The 21,342-nt window shown below is 44.8% G+C and overlaps 1 protein-coding gene across 22 annotated transcripts in view; it reads right to left on the bottom strand.

The window, feature by feature from the left end:
* The window catches only part of Mettl6 (methyltransferase 6, tRNA N3-cytidine), a 67,361-nt gene that overhangs the window by 19,485 nt on the left and 26,534 nt on the right, over positions 1 to 21,342 (bottom strand). For 6 of the 22 annotated variants that reach the window (XR_015439193.1, XR_015439194.1, XR_015439185.1 and 3 more), the window contains 3 exons: positions 18,271 to 18,423; positions 17,988 to 18,172; positions 7,206 to 7,274 (listed from right to left, as the gene is read on the bottom strand). The exons of 3 other annotated variants lie outside the window; for them this stretch is intronic. Coding sequence is in view for 8 of the 19 variants with exons in the window: in XM_087181566.1 (XP_087037692.1) it covers positions 5,319 to 5,426; positions 7,206 to 7,274 (177 nt within the window). In the remaining 11 variants the exon portion in view is untranslated. 13 more of the 22 variants (XR_015439188.1, XR_015439189.1, XR_015439187.1 and 10 more) reach the window with 8 other exon arrangements.

Below are 21,342 nucleotides of genomic sequence, written 5' to 3'. Positions count from 1 at the left end.
TGTTTTCATTTGCATCTCTCAAATGACCAGTGATGTTGAACATTTTTTCATGTATTTATTTGCTATTTCTACTTCCTTGTCTGAGAAATGTCTGTTCATTTCAGATGCCCATTTTCGGATTGGGTCTTTAAATTTGGGAGGTCTGATCTTTTTAAGTTCTTTATAGATTCGAGATAGTAGACCTTTGTCTGAGGAAGAGCAGGTGAAGATTTTTTCCCACATTGTGGGTTGTCTCTTCACACCTGCACCTGTAACTTAATGGAAGAGAAGTTTACTTTGACTCATGTTTTAGAAGTTTTAGTCCTTGCTGGCTCCATGCAGAAGCAGACCAGGTAGAGGGGCCTGAGCAGAGGAAAGCTGCTCACCTCATGGCAGAGAGTGAAGGGAGGAGCTGGGGAGGGAGATACATCATTCTAGGCCACATCCCCAGTTACCCACCTCTTCCAACCAGACCCCACCTTCTAACATTCCATTCACCTATAAACTCATCTGTGGACTAATTACCAATAAGTACAGCACCCTCATTCATCCAATCACCTCCCAAGTCCCACTGCTGCACATATTTGGGGGGACATCCCAATATAAACCATAACATGCCACCCCAGACCCCAAAAGGCTCATGTGCATGAATCTCTTTACGTAAAATGCATTTTGTCCATTTCTAAGCATTGCCAAAGTTCAGCATTGCTGAAAAGTCCATGTCCAAAGTCTCCTCTGAGACTTAAGACAAGCTCTTAGTTGTGAGTTGTTGTAAAAATAAAAAAGAAAGTTAAAAACTGCCAAGATACAAAGGGATATGGTAACTACTTGTTATGGCTTGTGTTTAGATGTCCCCACAAAGCCTCATGCTTCTTCTAGGTGGCTGAATCTAGAGTGTGTGATTGATTCACGGTGGGGTTAGGCCTGAGGGCACTAGGATTAAGGATGTGAGTGCTACCTGCCCTAAGTAGTCTGGATAAGATAAAAGGGGCAGAAAGATGCTGTTAAGGTCCCTTGCTGTTTGGCTACCTTGTGCGCATCATGTTGTTTCTCCTCTGCAATGCCTGTTTGCCATCCCTGCCTTGGAGCCAGGAAATTATGGACTGAAATCCTTATAAACTGTGAGCAAATAAACCCTTTCCCCTTTAACTTTGGGTGTCAGGTATTTTGTCTCAGCAATGAGGGAAAAGTAACTAAGACATTACTCCTATTTCAAAAGGAAGGACTAGGGAGATTAAAACCAATGGGACCAAAGTAAGACTGAAATCCAGTAGGGCAAACATTAAATCCTGTAACTCCATGCTCCATGTCATGGGTTGTATCTAGATGTCTCCCCAAAACCTCGTATGATCATAGGTGGGGAGTTTTGAAGGTGGTTGGATTAGGGTGTGTGAATGTGGGTAAAGGGTGTGATACTGGGATTAAGGATGTGGATAATGGAAGCCCCTCCCTGGGTGTGGGTGACACCTGGATATAAAGGATATATTCTCCCTGAATATAAAGGGAGAAAGGAAAGACAGGCTCGCTGCTGCTTGCTGCTTGCTGCCTCCTGCCTGCTTTGCCATGGATTGTTTTTTTTCTGCAATGGCCCTCTGCCATGTCACCCTGCTTTGGAGACAGCCAACTATGTACTAAAACCTCTATAAACTGTAAGCTGAAATAAAACCTTTCCTTCTTAACTTTGGGTGTTGGATATTTTCTCTCAGCAGTGAAAACAACAATTAAGACATTCCATGTCCAGCACCCAGGGCAAGCTGTGGCAAGATGCGAACTCTAAAGGGCTTAGGCGGTCCTGTCCTTACAGCATTGCCAATGGTTGTAGCTCTCATGGCTTTCCTCTTGGGCTGGCTTTCCTGATTCCTTGTGGCTTTCCTTAGGTATTCCATGATTCTGGAAATTCCAACTTGCACTTTTGGCTTCATCTCACAGCTTCACAAATTGCCTTCTCAGGGGCACACTGCTTGGTCTTCGAGGTCTTCTGAAACCTGGATGGAAAGCTCTCTGATCCCACAACTCTTGCTTCTGCATGCCTGTAAAACTAGCCCTACATAAATGATGCCAAGGTCTTGGGCCAGCTTAAGCAATAGCCAGGCCACCTAGATTTGAGGCTGCAATGGCCTCTGAATTCCTGTATGGCTGAGCATTGTGACTTGAATCCCTGGGAACCAATGCCCTAGGCTGCCCTTCTCAAGCAGGGTGCCCTGGGACTCTACTCTCAAAGCAAATCCTTACAACCTGCACTGTGAGGAATCTGTGAAGGTAGGGGTCTTGCTAATTCTTGTAATGCACCCAAGCCATTTTTCCTATTGTCCTTATCCAAAGTATTTGGCTTCTTTTCTTTTTTTTTTTTCCTTCTGTATCTGGGATTGAACTCAGGACCTTGCGTTTGCATGGCAGGCACCGGCACCACTGAGCTAAATCCCTCGCCCATATTTGGCTTCTTTTTAATGCTAATCATTTTAGTAATCAAGCTCTCCTCTGCTCCAACTTTATAGGTCCTTCCTTTCTGGGGAAACTGTAAACTTATCAAATGGGCTTTTTCCTCCCAATTTTCAGTATAAACCTGGCTAAAAGCAGCAAGCAGTATCCATACTACAGCCTGAATTTTAGGCTGCCTTGAAATTTCCTTTACCAGATTAAAATCTACCATGTTTAGTCAGTCGCCCACCAAGGCTCTGGACATGAGCAAAATGGAAACAAATTTTCTGCTACAGCATAACACACATGGACTAAAAAATCCTACTGTCAATGCAGTCCTTGTTCCCACCTGAACAGGATACCATCAGGTCTGCAGGGAAAGGCAGCTGTGCAGCACCATGCCCTAGCCCTCGGTTCCAGGAAGTCTGAGTACAGCTACACCACCCTTGGTTCCAAGAAACATCTGGAATGCTGCCTGTTACGAGGAGTGTGGCTACACTATCTAGGCCCCCAGACTCCTCTGAGCTGCAGACGTTGTCCTCTGCTGTAAGAAGCCCTCAAGGTCAACCACTGGTTGACCACAGCGGGTCTTAAGGCACCCCTGACCAGAAACATCTCTTCAAGGCCATGCTTCAAATACCACTAGAAGTCACTGGGCTAGGAGATGCTGCCACCTGGGATTCCTCCCAAGCCATGTCCTTACTGCGGGAGACCCCACTGGAAGTCAGACTGTCCCAGGCTGGCAGCCACCTCTGGGTCATGATCTCAGGGACCCCCAAGCGGCTCCTTCCCAGACCTTCTTGGCCTGACCAATGAAACTGAAGCTGCCTGAAGGCCTTAGAGGGGCCCCCTGCCCATCTCAGATGCTGAACTTTGGGTTACTTACAGTGGAAGGTAAGTCCATTCCTTTCCTGGTCTACACAGGGGCCACTTATTCCACTCATCCTTCTTTCCAAGGACTGATCTTTCTGGCCCTGACTACTATTGTGGGCACTGGCAGCAAAGTTTTCAGACCTTTCAAAACCCCCTCATGCTGGTGTCATTTGGCTCGACACCTTCTCCCACACTCATTCTTAGTCATCCCCACCTGTCTTGTCCTTTTAGGGTGAGACATCTTAACCAAGTTGTCAGCTACTCTAACCATCCCCGGGACACGACCAATACTTACAGCTGCCCTAACGTCTCCTCCTCAGCAACCCCCTGCTCCTATGATTGCCCCTCATCTCAACGCTAGGGTCAGGGATACTTCCACTCTGTTCCTGGCTTCATCTCAACAACTGCTTGCTATCCCTCTCATGCCAGACCACCTGGACCCTGCCCAATGACAGTGTCCCATCCCCGACCTGGCTTTGCAGAGCTTATAACCTACCATTTCTCACCTATTATGACATAGTCTCTTCATCCCCACCAACTCCCCTTACAACTCCTGAACTCTCCTTGTACAGAGGCAGATGGCACTTACAAATTGGTGCAAGACCTCCATGCTATCAGTCAGATTTTCCCTCTCATACACTCCATGGTGGCAAACCCCGACACCCTCTGTCCTCTGTTCCTCCGTCTACCACTCATTGCTCTGTCTTAGATCTAAAAGATGCCTTTTTCACTATCTCCCTGCACCTTTCCTCACGGCCTCTTTTCACCTTCACCTGGACAGACCCTGACACTGGTCAGCCCCAACAGCTGACCTGGGCCACCTTGCCACAGGGTTTCCGGGACAGCCCCCATTACTTCAGTGAGGCCTTTGCCCATGGTTTGCTCTTCTTTCACCCCTCTTCCTCTCATCTCATACAGTATGTAGATGACCTCTTCCTCAGCAGCCCCTCCTACAAGTCATCCCCTCTGTCTACGAGACTCTCCCCAGTGGGTACATCACTCCCAGGTAAAGCTGTGTCCTGCTGATAACTTGCCTGGCCCCTCCTCATGGAAATCACAACTTCCCTCAGGCTGTCCAAAATTCCAGAAGACACCTAAATGTCCTGTCCCTGCCTATCCTGCTGCTTCACCCACTTCCTTCATTTGGTCTGCCTTGATCTTCCTTGGTTTCCTCAGGCCCTCACCTTCAAGTCATACACCACCTTCACCTTCAGGAAACATCTGGACCACTGCCCATTCCAAGGAGTGAAGAATGTGGCTACACTATCTCTGCCCCCAGACTCTTCAAGGCAGTAGCTCCTTGGACTGACTGATGCCTGGCAACCACCTCCAATGCCTGGCAACCACCTTCCCCTTAACCTCTCCCTTAAAAAATTTTTGCTTGGGCTGGGGATTTAGCTCAGTGGTTCCACCACCTGCCTTGCAAGTGCAAGGTCCCAAGTTCAATCCCCGGTACCAAAAAAAAAAAAAAATCTTCGCTCTCCTCTTGCTCATTGCTGACTCCCTTTTTGGACTCAGCCTGCTCCTGCCTGAGTGTGAAATAAACAGCTTTGTTGATCACACAAAGCCTACCCATGTGGTCTCTCTACTCTCTGCACCTTCAATATATCTACCTTCCACATTTCTCTCAGCAATCTGTTTTTCTGAGCTCAGACCAGAATCTCCTATCAAGCATGCCCTACAGAATTCTAGGGCTTCTTCTCCAGCTAGCTGCTCTAAACCTTTCCCAACTGCTCCCTCAAACTGATTCCAAAGGCTTCTGAACCACATGGTCAGGTAGTCACAATGATAACCCTACTTCTCTGGAACCATAATCTGTCTCTGTCACTTTCTTCCTCACTAGGACAAGGTAACTGTCACCCACAACTTAAAGGACAAGAGGTGTATCAGTCAATGCTTACTAGAGAAACAGACTTAATGCAAGATATACAAATACATAAGAATTTACAAGACTGGATTACAATGGCCACCTGCAGAGTCAGATATGGGAGAGTGCACAAGGTCTGTCTACAATGGGGATCAGAAGGATCCAGTCGAAGGCTTGGAGCTCACTGTAGTGTCCTGTGGGAGTCCATATCAGGAGGCTGTGATCGAAGCCTTGATCTGTGATGGATCAGAGGGTCTGTGATAGAGGCTGAAGGGTCTGTGCTGGAAGGCTGAAGACAATGTCCAAGGTGAAGGCAAAGACTGGAGTTTCTCTGGAGAAACAGAAGCAGCCTTCCTGCTTTGTTTCCCCTTTATACCACTCAGGTGACAAGCTGCCCTAGGGTGGGTCTTCTGTCTTCAGAAAATCCCCTCAGCCACACTCAGAACTATGCTGATCCAATTTAGTTGGGAATTTCTTAATTAAGTTTACACAATCATTTAACTATCACAAGAGGTTTACTGTGGTTTATGATTTAGAAGTTTTAGGGCCGGGGATTTAGCTCAGTGGTTCTGCTGCCTGCCTTGCAAGTGCAAGGTCCTGAGTTAGATCCCCAGTACCAAAAAAACAAAAAAAAAGAAGTTTCATTCCTTGCACGGGCAGCTGGCTTCATGCAGAAGTGACGCGGTAGAAGGGTCTGGGCAGAGTGAAGGGAGGAGAGACTGGGGAGGGAGATACATCATTCCAGGCCACGTCCCCAGTTACTTGCCTCTTCCACCCAGACCCCACCTCCTAACACTGCATTTACTTGTAAACTCATGGGTGGACAAATCAGCAATGAATATAGCATCTCGGAGGATCCAGTCACATGCCAAAGCCCCACGTCTGCACACACCAGGCTTTGGGGAACATGTAGATATAAACATAACAAATGGGAAGCTATTGTTTATGAACACATGCAGCAGGCAGCACTTTAACTTATCCAGTCCTCATAAAGGGTTTTTAAAGGTGGTATTACTATCTCCATTTTGTACACAAGATGCCTGGGTAGTTCAGTGATTTGGACAAAGTCATAAAACTGGAATTCTTACGTGTTGTGTTTGTGTGTATGTGGGCACACTAACAGCAAGACCTCACTTTGGTCAAGAGAATGCTTCCGGGTCTGCAAGTTTCCGAATCTCTATATGGTCCTCAGCCAAAGTAACTGAAGTAGATCAGCAAGGGGCTCAGGAAAATTCCTAGGCCCCAGGGATTCTTAGGACAGCACAAATGCCATTTCTCTGCATCAGTGAGATCCTGGGATGCCCATCCTGCTGAACAGCATTAGGGAATCAACATGATTGTTTTTTGAAGGAGTGATTCTGGGGATTGAACCCAGGGCCTTTGCGCTGAGCAACATTGCCTGCCTTTTTAATATTGTTTTGGGACAGGGTCTCTCTAAGATGCTCAGGCTAGCTAATGATCCTCCTGCCTCAGCCCTCTGAGTAGCTGGGGTTACAGGTACGTGACACCAAGCCTGGGTTCCAGACTCAGTCTTTAATTTCTGCCACATAAAAGCCTAGTTCTTTCCAGTGCTAAGTTCTTTCCTCCTGCAGTTGTGTTGCCTCAAGCTGTTTAGGAGCCATTACCTATCTTGGCCTGGAGGGTGTCTCCTTATCAGTCCCTGAGCAAGGCTTGCTTAAGGCTTTTGTTGAGTCAACAAACGGCCTGAGGCCTTACCTTTGTGTGGAGTCTTTGCCACAGGCATGGTGCTCAATATCTAGACCAATTAAATTTCTTTCCTTAAATTTCCAGGAATCTTTTAGACAAAACAATGAGTTATCACCTCAGTTTAAAACTCCAAACATGATCTGTGCCTTAATACTGTTTTTTATCTGCTTTGATGTAAAAGAAGAATATTTGAAGCAAGAATCTCAGTATTCCAAATACACAATAGACATTTTCTTTAGCATTCATACAACATTCTCATTTGGGTTTATATAAATAGGCTATGCTATTTGTCCAGGGGAAGAGATTATAAAGATACAAAAATAATTTTTAGTCTCAAATGATGCTTTGTCAAGATATTTACCCAGGGCCAGGGATTTAGCTCAGTGGTTTCGCTGCCTGCTGCACAAGTGCAAGGACCCGAGTTCGATCCCTGGTATCAAAAAAAAGAAAAAAAAAAGATATTTAGCCATGTCAAATTCAAACTAAGTACTGTGTAATTATGTATAATGTTTTTTATTTAATTGAAATTAGACTAGATATATATTTTTAAATTTCCCATCTGGCTGGACAGTGTTCTCACTGAACTCACTGAAGATGTTTCCTTTGTTGTGTTAATATTGATGCCTGGGGGAAAAAAACTAAGAGGGCTGGGGATTTAGCTCAGTGGTGGCATGCCTGCTTTGTCAGTGCAAGGTCCTGAGTTTGATCCCCTGTACCCCAAAAAAACAAAAAGCCAAAAACTTAAGAAGAAAAAACCCTGGAATTTCTGGCTAAACTGGGATTCAAACCCACACCTTCAAATCCCTTGTCCATGGTCTTTCATGCTGAGTGCAGCTGCTGTTAGGTCCCTGACGCCTGAGAAACATCTGGGGAAGGAAGTTCCTTGCTTACATGCTGTGGGGGACCACTGGAAGAGTGGAAGCCCTGCTGTTTTTGTTTTGCTTTTATTATTTTTTTTACTTTTTATTTTGGTACCAGGGATTGAACTCCGGACCTTGGGATTGCGAGGCAAGCACCAGAACCACTGAGCTAAATCCCCGGCCCGTTTTGGTTTTCTTTATACTGTATCTCACTATGTTGCCCGAGATCATCTTCAACTCTTGGGGTTAAGGGATTCTGCCAACTCACCTGCCCAAGTAGCTGGGACTATAGACACCCATCAAATACCCAGATAACTATCTTGACATTTAAAACTATTTTCCATTGAATTTATTGCTTAATTTGGAAAGAACTGACATCTTTTCATTGTCAAGTTACGCCAACTATGATCATGGTATATATCTTTTCACCTGTCAGCCCTTACTATATATCTTTAGTGGATTTTTTTTTCTAGATTTTAGAATAATTCCTGTAAGTGAATTCCTAGATGCTTTATGTTTTTAGTTATTTTAATACAAATGTCATTTTTCAATCAGTTTTCTATTGGAGAAGAGGGTGCTGTCCCATGTCTGTGTTATGCACATCTGGGGCACTGGCAGCAACAGGCCTGCCAAGGGATGGGGTGGGGTGTGTCCAGTCACCGTGTCCTATGCACTCGGCATGGAGGAGTCATCAGCACAGGGGACCTGCAGAGGTCTTAGGTAAGAGGTTCAGATGGGACTGCAGGAAGTGACCTCACTTTCTGGGTAACAGAATTCCCACATTCCACCTGTCAGCTGGCAAAGGAGAAAGCAGGACATGCACCTGTGGTCTCCCAACCTGCCAAGGCTCAGACCTGAGATCGCACAGTGGGCACCGTGTCCACGAGTGGAGACGCTGGACCAGCCCTCACCCGAGCCTCTGGTCACTTCCCCCAGGGGCCCAAGATGGCACAGTGCAAGGTAGGGCAGTTCAGCACAGCCCTCCCACAACTCTGAGCCCACTTGGGGGGTCCCAGACACCTCCCCGGATGTGAGTGCAGAGTGTGTGTGTGTAGAGGAAAATTCTTTGGGAAGGAGTCGTTCTGCAGTTTGTTACCATTTCTGCGTCTGACCCCTCTCCCTTGTCCCACCGCAAGGTAAAAGTGAATTATTCCTCCTGGTTTGAACCTTCAGTGCAAGGACCCTACGGCCAGCTGCAAGACACTTAAAGAAGGCGGTGAACCACCTCGTTCATGCCTGCCCTACTGAGTGGTGAGCCCTCCTTCCTGCTTGGCTTTTTGCAAAGCTACAGATTATTTGGCAACACATAGCAGGTGCTGAACCTCATTCACCTTCACAAGGTTTGTGCTCCAATTCCAAGGCCAGAGGTAGCTCCTTTGGTCATGGGAACACCTTTCATCTTTCTGAGCCAGTTTGCTCTGAGGAAACATGGGCGCTTTGAGGACCCCCGCTGGCAAGACCAAGGGGAGGGAACCCTGTAGTGCCTGCCCTAGGCCTGCCACTGCCGTGGGTTTCCTGAGGCCATGTTGTTTGTCCACCTGGTGCGCCCTAGCTGGTGCCTGGGGCTGTGAATGTGGACCTCTCTGGTGTGACTTTTGCCTCCCATGAAGAAGTTCTCAGCCTCTGGATTCTCTTACCTGAAGCCTAGGGCAGAGCAGTTTCCCCAAGCAAGAAAAGTTTCCAGATTCCACCTGGGGCAAGGGAATCTCTATCCTGGATGTAGCCAGATCAGAAACACTGTTAGTCAACTCAGCAGGCAGGACCTACTGAGTTTTCTAGATGGAACTGGTTGAATACATTTACTGTCCAAACATACGAAGTACCTACTGTGTGCAGATTCATTTCTAGGTACTTGGTGTAATTCAGCGCAAAATTCAGGAAAATCCTGTCCCTGCTGGCCCACCCAGGTTTCAGCCAAGGCCACAAGCCATCACAGCAGATGGGACACCTGTATCACCTCCCCTGGGTATGGCTGCAGCCTCCCCTACCCCAGTGAGGATGGTGGGTCTTGGAAGAACTGAAAAAGTGAGTGGCTCTGAGTCAAGAGGGAGTCTCTTGTTTCCAGAGTGGGGACATGGGGGGTTGTTGTGGACTGCGTGCAAGGACAGACACCATGAGGAGGCCACGATCGCAACTCCTCACGGTAGCTCACTCTGTCTTCCAGATGTAGAATACACTTATTTTTGCTTTTATCCTTTCCTCTTTGTTCAGCCCAAGTTTGCTCTATAGGGCCAGTTTTTCCCTTGTCCCTTCACTCTTCACTCTTTAAACTTTTGGCACTGTTTTTAGCTTGTCTCATCCAGTTCTTTGTTTGAGGAAAGAAGAACCTGGAATACTTCTATTTGGAGAGCCATTTCTAAAGGAACTAACTGGTTCCAGCACCTGCCTCGCAAGAGCAAGGACCCAAGTTCGATCCCTGGTACCAAAAAAAAAAATCTAAAACCTAAAGGAACTAACTACCCAGGGAACAGTCGGAAGGCTGGGGCTCTGAGCTAGGCCCTGTGAAGATCTAGCACAATCACAGCCTTTAGAGCCCAGTGTGCCCCATTCCCCATGGGAACACTGAGCCTGTGTGGGGAGCAGCCTGTTCACACCTGGCCTCACGCCTTGCTGCTGTGTGCTCAGCTGGGGCCCAAGGCATGCTGTGTGCCCTTAGGAGAAGACTGAGTGGGAAGACAGGGCTTGTTCAGGTCCCACAGAGGCCAAGAGGGAGTGTAGCGGTGTAAGCCTCAGACTGAGGTGTCACCGGGCTCCTCTGGATGCGAGGCAGGAGCACCACACTTCCCGGATTCCAGGGTCCAGTGGGCAGGAGCTTGGGGCCAGAGAGCAGTGTGCAGGGCTCCCTGAAGAAGGGGAGATCTGGCCCACAGCTGGTCCTCCCTCTGGTGGGACTGCATAATCTTTGCCCCTTTTTCTCCAGCCCCATTGTGATTAAAATGTGAGTTAATAGATGGAGATGCTTGTTAGTCTAAGGATGCTAGATCCTCCAGCCCCACTGTGATTAAAATGTGAGTTAATGGATGGAGATGTTTGTTAGTCTAGAGATGCTAGATAGGGATCTGTAACCGACCTAGGGTCCCAGAGTAAACTACTCAACTCTTTGTTTATCCAGAACTGATATTCCAGGCACCACAATTGTTAGAACAAGCTGCAGATGTCTGCTAACCATCAATATGTGACAGTCAACCACTAACCTCTGTCCCCTTTTCTTTGATATGTTAACTTCCCCCTCAACCCCCTATAAAAACAGCCTCGGATTCTGAGCCAGTTGCCTCTCTAAGCTATTTTGCTTTGGAAGTGCCGTCTGGCCAGACTAATAAAGGTCTGTTTCCCAACTTGGCTGGTGTGTTCCTTCCCGGGTGGTCTTCGCTGTAGTCAGCTCCTTGGAGCATTTGGTAAGGCTCTTGGTCTTACATTCTGAAGGCACCGCTGGGATTCCTGGGTGTGCTTCACTAGTCAGCTCCTTGGAGCATTTGGTAAGGCTCTCAGTCTTACATTCTGAAGGCACCACTGGGATTCCTGGGTGTGCTTCACTATAGTCACCTCCTCGGAGCGTTTGGTAAGGCCCTCGGTCTTACACTCTCTGCCACCCACTGGTGGTCTCTCTGCAGCCTGTGCCTGCTGAGTCGGCTTGCCACTGCCTGGACAGCTGAAGGGGCAGGGCTGGGCTGGGCTGACTTCTGCATAGACGTGAGAGGTGCACCGGCAGCCCAGTCCTCAGAGGGGTGCCGGGGTGGGGGGTCACACTGCAGGGCTGGTCAGGCCCTGACTCTGCTGCCCTGTGGCTGCCCCCAGCACCATATCTATCATCCTGGGCACCTGGATGGAGCAGTACTGGCGTGACTTCTGGCAACCCCCCGACTTCCCCAGCCTCCAGCTGGTGCTGGCTTTTGTGCAGCTGAGCATGGCTAGCTCAGGCCTGGAGCACCGCACCCGCTTCCTCCTGGCCCGGCTGCAGGATGTGGAGCCAGCAAGGCTGAGGGGCCTGGGCTGCAGACAGCAGAGCAGAGGGTGAGGGCTGTGTGCTGGGGTGTCCCGGGAGGGAGGAGGCTCCCAGGCTGGCCTGAGCCAGGGGCAAGGATGAGCCGTGGAGCCCTCAGGTGTGGCAGAAGTCTGGGCAGATGTCCTACGGTGGGGTCAGCAGCATGGCTTATCTGGCAGGCAGAGAATGGCCAGGGACAGGCAGTCGCGGTAGGTGGAGCACAAGTTCAGTCAGTTTCATTTTACGGAGCAGCATGCTGAGATGGCCCTCAGAACATTAGGGACTAGAGATTCGGGTGCTTTCCCAAAGCAAGCAACAGCCTTTGATGTAGGGTGCCGTCTTAGTTACTTTCTTGGCTGGAGGTAATATCCGACACCCACAATTTAAAGGAAGTAAGTTTTATTTTGGTTCACAGCTTGTAGAGGTTTCAGTCCAGTCAGCTGGCTCCAAGGCAGGGCTGCATGGCAGAGGAGAATCTGCTCATGGCATGGCAGCAGAAAGATGAAAGGGAGAGAGCGGGGCATAGACCCTTCTAGGCCACACCCCCAGTGACCACCTCCTCCAACCAGGCTTCACCTGCCAACATCACAGTTTACCATCAATTCATCAGTGGACCAATCCATGGTGTCCCACCCTCCATAGTGAGAAGCCAGGGCCGGCATTTGTGGGTTCCAGAGCTGGCTGCGTCTGAAGTGTTGGCACTAAGTACAGCAGTCTACTTGTACCCTTGCCCTGCTGCCTACATAACATCAGAGGTCTGACAGCTTTCTTCATCTACCAACATGTGTAAGAATGTGCCTCAGGTTGGACAACTGCCACAGCTTGGGGTGAACAGACATAGAACACCTCACAAACCTACAGGCCATAAAGTTAGGCAGAGAAAATATGACTTGCTAGATTCCAAAACTATGGAAGAAACCACTCATTCAAAAATATAGAGGATTTTTTTTTTTTGGTGCCAGGGATTGAACCCAGGACCTTGCGCTTTCAAGGCAGGCGTGGTGCCACTGAGCTAAATCCCCAGTGAGAGGATTTTTTTTGGATTCATTTCTTTGTTTGGTTTTCTTTCTTCTTTATTCGTTTTTTTGGGGTTGGTGTTTTGTTTTCTTTCAATTTTTTTTTTGGTGCCGGGGATCAAACTCAGGACTTTGTGCTTTCAAGGCAGGTGTGGTGCCACTGAGCTAAATTCCCAGCCCTTTCATTCAATTTTTAAATTTTCTCTTTTTCTTATTTGTTCTTTTCTGTTATTTTTATCTAATTCTATTCATTTCCTATTACTCCTCAGTAGGACCTTTTATTTCATTTTTCTCTCCTCCTTCTCATCTTCCATTGCTTAATTTGTCAAAATTTTCTTCCTTCATTTTCCTATTCCCCACTTCCCCTATTTTTACTAGTACAGCCTATAAGCTTTCCTTTCTTTTTGGTACTGGGGATCGAACTCGGGTCCTTGCGCTTGTGAGGCAGGCAGCAGAACCACTGAGCTAAATCCCCAGCCCTCTAAGGTTTCTTAATCTTTAGATAATTAACTCTATGCTATTACTATTGAATTCTTTTCAACTGCTAGTGGAGGTATAGTTGCTGCAGTTAGTAGATATTGTCAGGTAAAAGGGCTGAAGACCAAGACCAGACCAGGCCACAACAAGCCTTTATTAGGGGAATAGATCTGCCGGGCTGTCTCTGAACAAAGGAGAGACAAAAGCAATATGGCTGGGGCAGGGAGAGTCTTTTATAGAGACTGGGGTGGGGCTTGTAGGGGCTGAGGTGGGGTTGAGTGAGGTAGTGACTAGGGAATGGAGGAGCCGGTGATGTCACTAGGTGGTAGGAGGTGAGCGAGTATTAGGTTACTGTCTAGGTGGGAACAGGGGCATGCTGGGAAGAAGGGTTTGTTCTTTGGTGGGAGCAACCATCTTGGCATGATGTCACACAGGGGAGGGGGCAAGGCACCATAGGAAGAGGGCAGCTACTATACTTAATAGCTGCTGAGGTGGTGGGAGACCTATCAGATATTTCTTGTGTGTCAATGTTTGGTTTGTCTTAGTGCTTGTACTGTAACTGCAGATCTCTTCTCTATGGTTAAGGGTGGTATGTTTCTGCTTCTTATGTCAATGTCCAGTTTGTCTTTGACACTATTATTGTTGCTGATTTAGTTGCTATTGCCAGGGGAGGGAGCATAGTTGTTGCTATTAATAGGTTTTTTTCTGTATGCCAATATCTGGATTGCCTCTGTGTCATTAACAATACTGTGGTCCAATCCTAAAGAAGCGAATGCTGGGCCAATTACACTGCATCCTCCCCTCCCAAATTAACAGAGGTGGTCAGATCTTGGGACAGAGGCAGTCAGACCTTGGGACAGAGGCAAAGGCCTATTGTTGGCCACACCAAGAGTGGATCCTGAAAAGCAGATACTAGCTAAAGAGATCTCTATACTAGCAACAAAGTCTTTCCACTGTAAGTGCCTAAAACCTCAAAACACACACATACACACACAAAAACCAAACCAAAAACAAAACACAAGAACAGAAGCATGTAATGACAAGGCATCAAGATGCTTCCAAAAATTCCCAAGTCTCCAAAGCTAATCACTGGGGCTTTGAGGGAGAGGAAATCAAAAGCCACACAGCTGAATTATTCAAAATGAGGAAAGAAGAGATTAAAAAACAGAGCAATAACATGCTCATTGAGCTCAGAGAAGATATAACTAAACAGCTATTGGACTTAATAAATGAACTGATAAAGAGAGTCCACAGAAGACTCTAAAAGACAACTTGATGAGCTAAACAAAACATGAATGTACAGTATAGTAAAGAATTTGAATCTGTGAAAAGATACCAAACAGAAATCCATGAGTTTAAGACTATTGAAAGTACGGGCAGCAGAAGGACCGACTTGAGGATACAGTGTTAGAACTAGAAGACGGGCTGATATCAGCAACCAATGACTCAGAGACTCCTTAAAAACAACAGAAGTACGGGCCAGGGATGTAGCTCAGTGGTTTTGCCGGCTGCTGCGAAAGCGCAAGGACCCGAATTTGATCCCCGGTACCAAAAAAACAAAAACAAAAACAAAAAAACAACAGAAGTTCATGGAAAATGGATCCGACACCTGCTAGTTGACACAGAGAAGATTAACCTAAGATTATTTGGAATTAGTAAAAAATCAGAACAGCATATGGGATAAAAACTTGTTTAGAGAAACCATAGCAAAACATTTTCCATGGGGAAAGAACTAAACAGCTAAGTGAGGCATATAGAACCCCAAATAGCTACCATTAGAAAAGAATTTTTCCACATGTCATAACCAAAATCCCGAAAGTGCCACACAGGGACAGAATCTTAAAACCTGTCAGAGAAAAGCAATGAATCAATTATAAAGGTAAACCAATTAGAATTACAGTAGACTTTTCACACAAGTTTAAAGGCCAGGAGAGCTTGGAGTAAAGTGTTTCAAGCCCTAAAAGGAAAACATATTCCAATCCATACTGATATGTCCTGAAAAATTATCTTTCAATGTCTCGCAAGTACAAGGTCCCGGGTCTGATCCTCAGTACCAAAAAAAAATTATCTTTCAAATTTGAGGGAGAAAAAATATGTATTTCCACAACAAAGACTATTTTAAGAAATTCATAAAAAAAAAAAAAAAGGAAATTCATGACCACCAAATCAACACTACAAAAAATTCTCAAGGATATCCTAGAATGAGACAACAAAGCCAATGATCCCAAGCCTAACTGAATACACCAGGTAGAGGGAGCAGTTAAACAGTTAGTAATTAACCTAACCAAGGAAGTGAAAGACCTCTGCAAGGAAACTACAGTGCTCTGAAAAAGGAGACGGAAGAGGACATCAGAACGATGGAAAGATAACCCCTGTTCCTGGATAGGCAGAACCAATAGTGTCCAAATGGCTGCACTTCCAAAACAGATACACAGATTTAATGCAATCCCAATCAAAACACCAACAGCAGTCCTCACAGAACTAGAGAAAACAGTACCAAAAATTTATATGGTGCAAGAAGGGACCCAGAATAGCAAAAGCAATTCTGGGCAGCAGGAGACGTCACAATCCTGCAATTTAAGTTATACCACAAAACTAGTGATAAAAACAGCACGATACTGGCATAGAAAAAGACATGCAGATTGCCAGGGATTTAGCTCAGTGGCTCTGGCACCTGCCTTGAAAGCGCAAGGTTCCGAGTTCGATCCCTGGTACCAAAAAAAAAAGAGACATGCAGATCAAGGGAACAGAAAGAGGATGCAGACACAACTCCAGGGACATTTGGTTATCTGATATTTAACCAAGAAGCAAAATACATGCCGGGGAAATAGTCTCTGACAAATGGTGCTGGGAAAAGTGGGTGTCCACATGCAGATTCAATCTAGACCCACCTCTCTCACTGTGTACCAAACTAAAATCAAAATGGATAAAAGCTCTAAATGTTAGAAGCATGTAATCTGCTGGAAGATAACAGAGGTACAACTCTCAAAGACACAGGTGCAGGAGAGGACTTCTAGAATAGAACCCTGGTTGCACAAGGAATAGTACTAGGAATTAACAAATGAGATCGTATCAATTTAAATTTCTTGCACAACAAGGAAAATAACCTAGAGTGAAGAGGTCTTACAGAATGGGAAAAAAAATGTCAGCTACTCCTCAAAGAGAGGGCTAATATCTAGAATATACAAAGAACTCAAAAAAATAGATCCCCTCAAATAAAAGACCCAGTAAACAATGGGGAGCTGAATGACACATCTCAATAGCCAATGCATACAGGAAAAATATTCAACATCTCTGGCCATTAGGGAATTTCATATTGAAACAATATGGAGTTGTACCTTACTCCAGAATAAAGTATTAAACAATCAAATAACAAATGCTGATGAGGCTGCAGGTAAAAAAGAACCCTTCTACATTGTTGGTAGAAATGTAAACTAGTACAGCCGCTATGGAAATCAGCATGGAGATTCCCCCAAAAACTAAAAATAGAAATCAAATTAGACCCAGTTATTCCCCTTCTGTGTATCTTTCCAAGAGAGTTAAAGGCATCATATTACAGTGATACATACATACTCTTGTTTATAGCAGCACACAACTCGTAATAGCTAAATCTTGGAAATGTCCTACATGCCCATCAACAGATAATAAAGAAAACATGACATTTATACACAATGGAGTATTACTCTGCCAAAAAAAGGATAAACTTGAATCACGTGTAGAAAAATGGGTGTACCTTGAGATCATGTTAAGTGAAGTAAATCAGACACACAGCTTAAATACTGCATGGTTTCTCTTATATGAGAAACATAATATATGAATAAAGTGCAAAATAAAAGTCAGACAATAAGAAATAAAAGAGAGAAAAAAGTTATTGTAATCCAGCATGGCCAATGTATCTAAAAGTGTACCTTGATTTAGTGTAATCATTTTGTTTTTTGTCCTGTTAGTTATCTGTGTTTAAGATAATTAACTTGCTAAAGACTTATAAAATCAGTCAGTCAGTCAATCAATCAATCAATCTGATGCTGGCAAAAAGAAAAAAGTGTGGAGAGAAAGGGAGAAAAAAGAATTGAGGTATTAACCATACATACATGATTTCCCCACAATGAATGTAATTAATTATCATGTACTGCAAATGTGTACTCATAAAAATTTAAAAAAAGAAAGAAAAAGTTGGGAACAGAACAGCGTTTATAGAGCTTTGGGAAATGTATGGGAGAGGGAGGGATGGGCACAGGGGAGCAAGTAAGTAGGAGGAGTAATTTCTCTTTTAATGGTATTGGGTATTGATTGAATCCAGGGCATCATGCATACTAGGCAAGCCTTCTGCTGAGCTATACCCTAGTTCTTTTTATTTTATTTTGAGACAGGGTCTCATAAATTTTACAGGCTAGCCTTGAACTTGCAAGCCTCCTTCCTTAGCCTCTCAAGTAGTGAGATTACAGGTGTGCATCACTACATCCACTGGGAGGATTAACTTCTAATATTTTATAGTACAGTAGGATAACTATGTCTGACAAAAATTATTTCTAAATTGCTAGAGAATATTTTGAATGTTGCCAACACAAAGAAATGATATCTATATAAGGTGAGTGATATTCCAATTACCCTGATTTGATCACTGTACATTTTATATACGTATTGAAATGTCACATTCTACTCTAGATGTAGTTACTATATACAATTAAAATTAAAAATGTTTAAGTGACAGCAAAAGTATTTTTGAAATAAAAGATAACCTCACAGACACGATAAAATCTTAGTACTCAGAGAAAGAAATACTATCAATTGTGACAACACAAACAAACCTGTAGGATGTTATGTTGAGTGAAATAAGCCAGGCAGAGGACAAACATCACATAACACGAGGATCTAAAAAAGTTAAACTCAGCAGTGTTGTGGCACATGCCTGGAGGCCTAATTTGGGAGGCTGAAACAGGAGGATCACTTGAGCCCAGAAGTTTGAGAACAGCTTGGGAAATATAGTGAGATCCTGTTGAAAACGAAAGCAAAACAAATTTGATCCAGACCAAAAATTAGTAAATCTAAAAAAATTGAACTCATAGAAGCAGGAAGTAGAATGGTGCTTACCAGAGGGCAGGGGATGCTGGGAGGGCAAGAAAGATGTTGGTCAGTGGGTTCCTCCCACCAGGCTCCAAGTTCCAACTCTTTTTTTTTTTTGGTACCAGGGATCCAGGCTCCAGCCCTTAAAGGTTCCACATGACAGTGTCTGGGGCTGCAGAGCTAGGATTTAATACGCAGGCCTTTTGGGGACACTTAGCCAAACCACAGCACCACCTTCTCGCTGCTCTAAGTAATACAGTGATGAATATCTTTGTATAAACACCTACAAATATTTCCTTAAACTGGATTCCAAACTGTCCTGGATCAAAGTGTGTATATGGGTTTAAAAAGTGTGATGCACAACGGCTCTCTGTGCTCCAGACCTCTGATGTCCAACTTGGTAACCAACCACAAGGGTATTTACACATAGGTTTAAAATTTTAAAAAATCAGTTTCTCTGCTGCCCTGGCTACAAGCCTCAGTCCTCAATAGCACATGTGGACTGGACAGCACAGAGAACATTTTCATCATGACAAAAGGTTCTAATGCAGGGACAGCGAACCTATGGTACAGGTGCATGCAGAGCCCTCTGTCCGCAGGGGAGCCAAGTCGCCCCAGCAACCGAGCGCTGGATAACAGCACACAAGCACGGCAAATGCAAACTTTCACCTTTCAATAAAAAGCTGTTTCTATCACTGAAAGATGTTAATGTATGAGTTTTTTCTAAACTAAAACCTCAGCATTCAGGTTTAATTACAGTGTTGATACTGCGATAAGTAAGTGGGTACTGGGTTGCAGTTTGGGCACTTGGTATCTAAAAGGTTTGCCATCACTGGTCTAATGGTTAGTGCTAGTTTAGAAAAGCAGTTTTTGTACCTCCATGATCAGTCTATTCCTTCACCAGTATTATCGTAATTTTTGAAACTTTCTTAGTTTGACAGGAAAAAAGGGAGTCTCAATTTCCTAACTATAATTTCTCATTTTGTTAGCAGTTGTGTATCACTCAGGAATTGTCTGATTTGCCAGTCTGGTATTTCTCTTACAGATCTAGACATGCTCAGAGACCCTAAAGGAACCATGAGTCACATTTTCATCTCCATGGCCACACTCCAGACACAGCACATGACAGCTCTATGTGAAAACGTGGCAGTGTCTTTCCAAACGACGGTGACAATTGTCACACTCAGGTTTTCCACAGCTTTTCTTCTCCAGGTGTCCTGAATGACCGTTTCACTTCCTGCCTAACTTATTCTGGCTTGGCGAAGCTATGGCTGGAGCTGTCTTCCTGCTTCTGCTCACACTCTTCCCTCCCCAGTCCCTATCCAGCCATAGCGACCCCAGAGTTGATACTCAACAAAGTATTTAATGAAGTGCCACATAACCGAAAAGGGCAGAAAGGAAAAGAGAGCATCTAATTTTATTTTTAATAAAACATTTGGTTTCAGTAATGGATTAATATAAAATAAGTGCTCCCCAACAGAAAACAGTCCTGCAAAACACCCTCTCGGTTTATTTATTTTACCATTTTCCCTTCCTTAGATGACAACTATGAAATAGAAAACCAAATACTACGGAATTATAATAATTTCTGAGGCAGACAAGTATTCATGCTGTGGCCCCTTATCTTGCTTTGCCTTTATCCCAAGCAGCAATAAAATAGAGCCCATAGAGCCATTTAGGGACAAGGGGGTACAAAGGGATATTCTATTTATCCACAGGAAAAATAAAAACGTAGGATTCTTGATGGGTGTCCAGCATATATTTAAGCTTCTCAATCTGCCTGAGGGCCTTGCAGACATTTTTAGAGAGAGCGTACCTACAAGTGTTCATATGTAGTTGAAAGCAAGCTGCCTTTAGGAGACAAAGTAGACTACATGTTGGGTAAAAGCACCCTCACTTTCTTATACCTACAGTAATCAAAGATTGATCTAAGCTGAAGTTGACCTAGAAAATGCATTTGAAACAAGTATTTTCCTTCCTCCACAATGACAATAAAAATGGACACTGTATGAGTATAATTAAGACAGCAGTGCAAAGACAAGATGTTAGCATCTAGCACCACTCTGGTGGTTATCCCAATCCTACGCCTTCCAAGGACTGGAATTAAGTGAGCCTTCTTGAAGAGGGGTTGGCTTGTGAGGGCTGCTTCTATCACTTGGACATAATCCTGGAAGAAGTTATTTTGTAAGGACTACAAAATAATAGAAACAACTAGTATTTGACCGCATTTAATAAAGTACTCTCTTTCCTTCCCTCCCCATCCCCTCTCCATGCTTTCCTCCCATCTTTATTTGGGACTGGAGATTGAAACCAGGGCCTTAGCATGGAGCTACATTCCCAGCCTTTTCCACTGTGAGACAGGGCCATGCTGAGTCACAAAGTTGCCCAGCTGGGCTTGAACCTGCGACCCTCCTGCCTCATCCTCCCAGAGTTCTGGGATTACAGATGTGTGCCACCATGCATAGCTAGGATCTCAATCTGTTTTTTTTGATACCAGGGATTGAACTCACAACCTTGTGCTTATGAGGCAGGCGCAGTGCCACTAAGCTAGATCCCCAGCCCCAGGATCTCAATCTTGAACACGTGAAAACTGAGGTTTACAGAAGTTGGTGACTGACCTGAACCCAGGTGGTCATATTCCAGATTCTGTAACATAATTTTACTACACTATTTTATAATGTTTATTTAACTTAATAGTATATAGCAAAAACTCCGAGGAAATGTACAGTATTATATACTACATAAAATATACATATACGTACTATACAGGTATTCCTTGTTTAATGACCTACCCGGTTAATGACTGTTTGCACCAATGAAGCACATTCTAATTAAGGTGGCAGTGTGGCCTTAAATGGTGGCTTCTTCTAGGTCTGTACTGCAAAGTATGTTCTATATACAATTTTTTTTTTTTTGGTACCAGGGATCAAACTTGGGACCCTGTGCTGGTGAGGCAGGTGCTGGAACCACTGAGCTAAATCCCCAGCCCCATTCTATATATAATTTTTCATTTAGCAACCAATTCATTTAATGACCTAGACACAGGAACGTAACTTGGTTGTTAAGGGAGGAATGTTTAGACACACACACACTCTCACT

This window comes from Heterocephalus glaber, unplaced genomic scaffold (assembly GCF_053883595.1).
Source record: "Heterocephalus glaber isolate CG9 unplaced genomic scaffold, H.glaber_assembly_v1.0 deba00001472, whole genome shotgun sequence".
In the NCBI taxonomy this organism is placed as follows: Eukaryota; Metazoa; Chordata; class Mammalia; order Rodentia; family Bathyergidae; genus Heterocephalus; species Heterocephalus glaber.
This window is presented reverse-complemented; position numbering and strand designations above follow the sequence as displayed.